The 9,343-nt window shown below is 34.5% G+C and overlaps 1 protein-coding gene across 1 annotated transcript; it reads right to left on the minus strand.

Annotated features, from left to right (window-relative positions):
- Nucleotides 1-3,416: 3,416 nt before the first annotated feature.
- Nucleotides 3,417-6,507, minus strand: LOC145097898 (uncharacterized). Its single transcript, XM_079035558.1, has 6 exons — nucleotides 6,252-6,507; nucleotides 6,000-6,131; nucleotides 5,120-5,209; nucleotides 4,638-4,870; nucleotides 3,902-3,949; nucleotides 3,417-3,713 (listed from the first exon to the last, which is right to left on the minus strand). The coding sequence occupies exons 1-6, from the start codon at nucleotides 6,337-6,339 to the stop codon at nucleotides 3,510-3,512; spliced, it is 795 nt and encodes a 264-aa protein (XP_078891684.1). The 5' UTR covers nucleotides 6,340-6,507; the 3' UTR covers nucleotides 3,417-3,509.
- Between the last annotated feature and the right edge of the window lie 2,836 nt (nucleotides 6,508-9,343).

Here is a 9,343-nt window from a genome sequence, read left to right on the forward strand (position 1 = left end):
GTTTTAATGTATTTTTGAATTAAATTTAAATAAAAATATAAAATGGAGTTGTGTGTTTAATGGTAAGTATCAAATGGTTAATGGAAGGGAGTTGTGATATGTGACACCCACCACTATAATAGTTAGTGGTGGATATAACGAATGACCTAAACTTAGCTCCGCTTTAAACAATATAATAGTATTTTATTTTTTGTTTTTTTAACAAAAACAATTATTATTATTTTATTTTGGTAAAATGATTACTTTGTCAGCAACAAGTCATGGAGTCGAGTCTACAAAGGATTAGCTGAAATGAAATTTCGGAGTGTCTTTATTATTATTTTTGTATGTAAATTCAAATTAACAGTTGCTCGTTTATAGTGTTTAATTATGGGTAGTCGTCGTTCACTTTATATAATTTTTAAAAAACAAAAATTATATTGCAAAAATAAATAATTATGGAATTGCATGAAACATATTAAATCTAGTGCCAAAACTAATAATTATAAAAAGCTTAGATATGTTTAAATAACAATATAACATGCAAATGCACACCTATTTTTGTCGTGTGCCACACGCAATTTGTGCAGATCACTTCCACACGATATGACTTGGCTATGTTTGGTTGCATCCCTTTATGTTGACTAATTGACTAGCGATCAATCTTTTTAGGATCCAACATAAAAAAACTGCACAGTCCTTTTTACCGTGAGACTGTTGTGGTACATTTGTGTCATGTACAAAGGCGAGTGTAAAACTCTCAAGGTGCATCACATCAGTTAGTTAGTTTGGTACCCCAATAGTTGATAGCAACTAGGAGTTTGTAGATACATGCTCACATAGTTATAAACCAAGATGGAGATTCTAAAAAATAGTCATCATCACAGTAGCTATCATATATAGTGAGAGTAAACATCTGGAAATCCAACCCCCCCCCCCCCCCCCCCCCAATCAATGGGCATTTGGTATATTAATAAGGATGTATAACATAAAAGGTTGGAATTAACTACTCACTAGATAACAATTTCTTATAGATGATTGTTACTGTTACTGAAGTGATGTAATTAAAACACAAGTATACCGACACTCAAACCAAGTTGTGTAAATGGATCCATCATCCATGTCATACCAATCCTATAAATATGTGTTGAAAGTTGTCGGTATAAATGTCACACTTAACATCATTCAATGTTCAATCTATAAACAAGGAAATCCAGAGCATGATGTGATGTCAATCAACACATGTATACAATAGAGTAAGTAACCTAACTGAATGTTTAGTGTGCAATGATAACATACAAAAAAACATACATCACACTCCAACCAACCCAAATCAAAGTCCACATATATGGTTATATCATCCAAAACTCCATCCTTGGTTTATACGTGAGAAACCGATTAACAAAATATAGCGAAACATCTTGGTTTTGGTATAGATTGCCAATGTTATCATCTATGCAACTATTTAAAGGTGTTGAGCATACGATTGCACTGTATTTCCTTTTCATATGGAAACATAGGTCATTCTCTATGTATGCCTAAGAGCTAATGGTGGCATTTGATAATTTGATGTGTAGGTGCATTGTTATATGTATGGAAAACATTTGATTAAGTACTCCATCATCTCGTAATGGGCTCTCAGCTAGTGTGGTAGGGTGCTTTATGAAATTAATGGTGTCACCTTAGAAAAATATAATATTAAGTAAAATTAAGTATTTTAACAATACAACAAGTAATAGCACATATTTAATTATGTATGTACCTCAAGCACATGAGTCCAAAAGTCATCATCATGTAACGTACCATGGTCCTCTATGATAAATGGATCCACGCGAGTAACCATGTCACCCTACAATTAATAATGTAACGGTTTCATATTATTAAATAATTAACGATGCAATAGCATGTATACCGTAAAGTTAAATAACAATATATGAGGGTTAATAACAATGTACCTCCAACCCTAGTGTTATATTGTCTGACTTATCCTGTTTGGTACTCTTATTATTAGGATCTACATTTATCCCTAACGGAAAGCATATCATGTTCTAGCAACTGCCTCTAACATTCTTGAAAATGCTTTTGTAACTCCATTATGGTTTTGTCCTTATCGATTATTGGTCCAGTTTCTGGAGGTGGTGGTGGGTCGAGTGGATATGAACCTTTGTTGGCTTCCCGACGTGCCTACTTTTGCGGAGGCTCGTAATTAGGTGACATTCCAGGTGAAATTCATGCAGAACTATAAGACCACCAGACATTACTAAAAGTTTATTATCCTCCAAACATAATTATATATCAATTGTTACATATGTATACATAGGGGTCATAATGGGAAATTTACATAAATAATCATATCCCCTCAACATCAACAAACGCATTTCAATGCGTCTTTTGTAACTTCCTACGCTTGAACCATCGAATATCTCGAGGGATCACATTCTCTTGTCGAGTACCAAACAAAATGTTAATCGGAAAAGTCTCCAGAACTCATATATAGACCTAGTTTCTAATAAAAGGGTTAAACGATAGATTAAACAGACAACTCGAGCACTACTTATTATTTACAAGTCAAAAACAATTTATAATAGAAAATCCAAAACATCGAGATATGAATTCAAAGCAAATTTCATGTTATTTTGAAAGCTTGCATTAACGTAACATTTCTTTATCCACGTACGCAATTTGCAAAAAAATTAAAAGACTCTCTAAGTGTTATTTTTTTTAGAAAAAAGTTTGCATTATATCTTATGCATGTCGGCCGGAGGGCAAACATTAAAACAAAAGACTATTTGTTTTTTAAAAGATTTCTTATATATATGCAAGTCGACTGGAGAGCAAACATTAAAACAAAAGACTACTTGTTTTTTTTAAAAGACTGGAGTTATAAAAAGTTCTGCATGACCAATTTTTCTAGAAGACAAAAAAATAACATTCTGGTTTTGGAAAACATCTTATAAGTTCTAACCCTAATATAATGTTTCTTATTCCACCACCACCTTCGCCGCCGCCGCAGCAACCACCATCTCTTCCGCCTCTGCCACTGTTGCCGCTTGTTGCCGCTTCTGCCACCACCACCTCCCCCATGGAATGAAAATCAGCCCAAGGAAAGGAATCACATTCCACGGAGAATGCTTTAATACCATTCCTTTGAGTCAACCAAACCAAACCAAACAGGATATTTTCATTCAGCTGAATGCTCCATATCATTCCTTCTTCGATTACCTCATACCAAACACTGCCTTCAATTATTTTTTAGGGGTAGGTGACAGGGACACCCATTGTCAGCCCTCAATGTCACAACACATAAAAGAAGAAAAGATAATAGAAACACTAAAATTTGGATATAGTTGGCTACAAAATTAAAAAGCAATTTCAACCGGAATAATACTATCAACGGTTGTATTGTTCTTTTGTAAAAAAGAAATCGATTCCATATATGTAAAAAGTGGGCAAATAATCGGGATTTATAAATATCCAAAATACAGATATCACACTATGAACCTTTTTATTCCTATAAGTCTATATAACAACTAGGAGTCACTACTTACAGCGGTTTGTAGTATTTCTAGGGTTTTGGTCCTAAATCCAGAAAGAGCACTCCTCAAAGATGTCATTTCAAAAACCCACCAGCCACCCAGGATTCCAAGAAGGGTATACTTTTGATCTCCTATTTCAACCTTTGCGATACACAACACCGTGTAATCATCAACCTCCACTTTTTTCGCATATAATGACTGCAAAATAGATTCATGATCAACATAACAGAACAGAACAGGTTGTACTGTGTTTGGCAGCCATTCTCGGACTCAGACTAACATCAATGTCAATGGGACAAAAAAATGTTAAAATTTCTTGATATTTTGTCTATATACAAATTACGTAGATGCCCTTCTCATTCTCAGTGTAACAAACGTGTACTGACCTTGAATTTGTGTAAGAAGGGGTGCTGGCCCCTGTATTGTTGTTGCAACTGAAACATTGAGAGAGAATCATAAGTTAGAGTGAATGCACTTTATCTTTTACACAAAATGGCAATGTACTTATATGTTTTCCCATGATAACACATAGTTATATTTATTAACAGATAATAGCAATGTACTGTGTTTCTTTACACATAACGGAGGCGTACTATACTTTATTTGTTACATATTGTTTACATGTAAGTAAATTTCTTAACCGATAATAGCAATGGACTCTATTTGTTATCACAGTAGCATCATCATCCTTATATTTTTTACACATAATAGTTACATACTTGGGTAATTACATATTGCTAATATTGGTAGAGAAATGAAAGTACATTGCTATTATGGGTTACATATACCTATTATTTGTAAAATGATGCAACTATGTTGCTATTATTGGTAAAAATGTAAGTACACTGCTATCATGAGTAAAAAAAAATACATTGCCAATATTGGTAAAAAAAAAAAAAAAAAAAAGTAAAAGTGTGTTGCTTTTTCCATCAATTTCTTTTTTTTTTTAATAAATTGCATGACTATTCGGAATTTAGGGTTTAGTATGTATACAAAATACCCAATATATTTTTGTAAAAGTGTGGTCACACATATGCTTTTAAAACCCTTGTTCAGATATATTACAAATGCAGCCTTTCATGCAATGATGATGGAGTTATGATGTATCTATAGTATACTGACCTGTTCAATGAATACATAAACCGAGAAAGGGCTGGGCTTTGTGCTGAGAAGAGTGAGCACCACTTTAACTCCAAGAGCAACCGGATAATTCCAATTCATCCACACAATTAAGAGTAGAGCAATTGGCACCATCAGCTTCTTTGCAAAAATCATAAAATAATGTGGATTATCATCGCTCTCTGATTCACCCAACATCCCCATGCTATTATGATCATCTACTGAACTCGCATAACCTTCAACATCATGTATCATAGATTTAAAATATATATATACATATATAATTTAACCCATTCGGGTCTTTCAAATTCTGGGGGCTACATTTATTATACGCAACAGGACTGGACAAACTTTTGAGGGGTATTTTTTATGATGAAGATGAGGAGGGCATTCTCGTCTTTTGCATAGTACAATGTGTTTTGTCATGTTCTATGTAGCAAATGGGGCCCTAAAGAACTCAAACAAGAAGAAAATGAGCTCCTTACCATCTATACAATGTGCAAAGCGTGGCCGACGGAAGAAAGATCCTAGTACAGCTGATACACCTAATAGCCTCCCCATGCTAAATTCATGACCTGATTATTCCATAGATGAAACTGCTAATTAGCATAGAACAACTTCTTTGGTTCCATCAAAACTTAAATTCAAATTGATAAATATGATAAGCTACAAGAGATGTTATGCCACTGTGAAGTATATTATCTGGATACAGACTGATTAACAATTTATAAAATAACAGGCACATACACTAATTTCTCAACGAAAAAGTTAGGCATTGCTTCCAGCCTTCAAGATCACATGGCAAAGAAGAATCCTTTATTCTGACAAACAATCTTGTATCAAGAACCACAAGCTCCAAAAACGACATAACTAAGAAAAGCATTTTGAGAAATGTAAAAGCATCACATAAAGTTGTTGCATCCCTGTTCTTGAGTTCTAAAGACCAATACATATTAATTCCTTCTATTGAGTTTTAACATAACAATTTAATAAGTTTTACTGCATATGTCCCAAATGAAGAGTCACATCTGACCCGTGAAGGTCAGTTAAGTTCTTTTTTAACTTCACATTTAACAATATCGTTTGAGAAAAGAATCACAACCATATAACTTGTAGATAAAAGGTAATATGTTAAGTTTGAGTTTGGAAGGAAGGTTTAAGGCATTTTGAACATAATTAGTGTAAAAGCAATGCATACTTCACAAAGATGAAAATCACTTCAGTGATTATATATCACTGCCGATTACTACGATATTTAACTTTGGTGATACAATCTCCGAACTTAAAGTAAACCTAACTGACCTTTTCCAATCACTCTCGATTCATTGTGTTGTAACCAATAATTCAAACAAGTCAAAAGCTTACCTATATTACACGATTTCGTCGTATGAAAATATCTCTGCACGTGCAACTTCCAGTCGATGATCGAGGGACGACTGCATCGTCCAGATGTTGACTCGAAACTTTCCATCAAGCTCTTGAACGGTTGAAATTTTACTAAAATTGCAACAAATAGACAAAAACAGCACATGAATCAACTAAATTGATTACATAGATTCAAACTTTATGTTCAATAACATAAGGCAATATAATACAGAATAAAAATCAATGCCCTACGGGGAATTCGAGGAGGAAGAACTGACGCGAGAGATTTTGTCGTTGTTCCAGCTCTAATTAGCTGAAGAAACCTTATAGTGTGCGCCATCTTTTCCTAAACTACTAGCAGGGCTAAGTAATTTTGCACTGCGTATCATGAATTCATCTCGGCAAAAGCATAGAGAATCGCTGAAGACGATAACTGACCTAGCGGTAACGGCGTATGTTTGTGACATGTCATACATGATACAACATCGAGCCTTGGCTTAGCCCCTCTAGGCTGTAACCGAGTCATTGTCTTCGTATTTTGGATATACTTTTTTTTTAATTGATTTCTAATAAAATCAAGACAAACTTTCGTAAATGGTTTTTTTGTTTCAAATTTATCAAATTGAGGCTTTAATTATTTCGGTCTATTAAAACTAAAATATTGGCCGTCAAATCATTACCACTATAGAAGTGGTGTCAAATCATGAAATGGTGTCAAATCATCTTATATATTCACCACTAAACATTATAATAGGGATGTCAAATCATCACCACATTTGATTATTAAAAGTTTGGGATATCCACCACTATATTTCTCTTATACTTTTATTATTAAAATAAAAAATATATTAATTAATTAAAATGTAGAGAGTGATAGAGAGAACTAGAGAGAGAAACAAATTGATTCTCCACCACAAATAATCACGACCACTAACTACCACAAACATTGAGGATGGTGTTTACATTCGTGGTTAGTGACCACTTAGACCACGAAGAGACTCGTCCTTGGTATACCGGATGGCCCAAGGGGTCCTTATAGTTTTAGTTTCTAATATTGTTGGCCCTTTTTAATTTATTTTATATTTTTTTAATTAAAACTAAGTTAAAAAAAATAAAAAAAATAACACCCGCACCATGCCTTCTTCTCCACCCCATCTCGTGAGATTTACTTCATCGCCACCACCTACCATCATCTTGTGAGATATGTTCTGACGCCGATCTATGATGGATATCTACTTTGTTGTTCGGTCTTCGTCTCATATCTAAACCTCCATCGGAAACCACTTCTTTACAGCATTACTCATTGCCCCTCCATTTTTTAAATGGTGGTTCAAAGGTTTTAGTGGCTACATATAGGGTTAGTAATTTTAGGTTCTTGAAGTATATAAGAAAAAAGGGGGAGCTTCATACTTTTAAAAAGGTCATTATGGTAACTAACTAAAAGTAATTAGTAGTATATATCATATATGTTGTATATATTATCATATATATGATTAATGACTTTATGATTGTTATCATCCTATTTCACTAGATAGTACATGTGGTAATGATTGCAAGTTGTTGTGATAGAGGTTATTTACTTTAGTTCTTGGTATGTGTTGTTAGTTCTCTCATCTAGTAGTGGTTAGGATATGTGTAACAGTTTGAGAACCTATAACCATTATTTAATATGGTATACAAATGATGTGTTAATTTGAGAATCATTCTTTTGTTTATACAAATGTGGTACTTACGGATTATTCTGAAGTAAATCTTAGCTTAATTAAGATTCAAGTTGAAACGGTTATGTCAATTGGCATGGTGTTATATTAATTTTATTGCATCCGTGTGGTGTATCATTCCATTTTGTTGGTATTCTTGTACTTTATAATGTGTTGTTATGCACTTTGCGCATTATGTTAAGGGTTAATATATTGTTACTCACTAAACTTTAAGCTAATCCATGTGTTGTTGATGACATATACATTACATGTATATGTACATGTATCACATCAGTTCAATGGATATTGTAACATCCGACTTTGAGCATGGATGAGAAGAAGAATGTGAATTGGAGGGTGGATTCAGCAAGCAAGTCTCATCATTTTTTCTATGTGCATTCTCTGGACCTTTTTCACTCGTGGTTTCGGTTTTGATCTCGGGCGAGAGCTATTGTATTATCTACTAGATTTCGAGGTGAGTTTCCTCACTATGCATATGGGTCTAAGGCACCAAGGTTGGCCTACTTGATTATGTTATGTATCATTGGGTATAGGATGTTGTTGTGTTATAGCGGTATGATAAGCATGTAGATTTGTTATGATTACCTGTGTTTGCTTGATATTGTTTATATGTTTATGTCGACATGATATGGTTGGGTTGAGGCTGTAACGTCCCAAAAGTAAGACCAAAAATTTTCATGTTTAAAATTAATAAAACTATTATCCAAAACATCATCATAAAACCATGGTTAGACAAAGTGTATCAACTACATCATAAAACATCAAAGTGATCATAAAATGCGGAACGAGGTGGTGTGTGCACTGTAATCATTCTGGGATCTTCCTTTTCGAACCAAGATTACCTAAAAACATAAACTGAAAATCGTAAGCACAAAGCTTAGTAAGTTCCCTAAAATACCACATACCATACATACCGAACATATAGTGGGCCCCGCCCGTCATTGGGTCTCGCCCGGCATCGATCCCCGCTCAGTATACAGATTTGTCGGTCATCGGACCCCGCTCGGTATACATATAATCATATAACAGATAAACACATATGCAATAATTAGAAGGATAAATAACATACATACTAATCATCGGGCCCCGCCCAACATCAGATCCTGCATGGTAAGCATATAAGCACATAACACATGCAGGAGTCACGCAGACATCTAGCATCCCAACATAAAAAACAATGGGCCAACATTAGTGCCTTCGACCCACTAAACACAATAAGGAAACTCACATCTAGCTACTGAACCTCTCGAAAGAATCTCTGACTGTTGGTCCGGAAAATCCCCACACTATCAATATCAAAACATCCAATTTATAATTGGATTCCGACCCATAATCAAGAGTCTAAGCGACTTGGCCAATAACCAAGGGTAAAAAACCATTTTACCCTTTACCTAACTTGACCTAAAACCAAGGCCCAATCCAACTACTCAAAGAGGCCCAAATATGGCCCAATCTTCCAAATTGGCCCCAAAACTCATCATTGGCCAAAATTCAAAGGAACCCAATATACTAGAATATAGCCCAAAACAGAAGTCTGATGGCCTAACAAGGCCCAAACAATGGAAGCCCAAACTATGGTCCAATACCGAGAATGTCCAGGTCCACGTCCATCTGATGAGTACA

Source organism: Lactuca serriola, chromosome 4 (genome assembly GCF_051521515.1).
Source record: "Lactuca serriola cultivar US96UC23 chromosome 4, Lser_US96UC23_V15, whole genome shotgun sequence".
In the NCBI taxonomy this organism is placed as follows: Eukaryota; Viridiplantae; Streptophyta; class Magnoliopsida; order Asterales; family Asteraceae; genus Lactuca; species Lactuca serriola.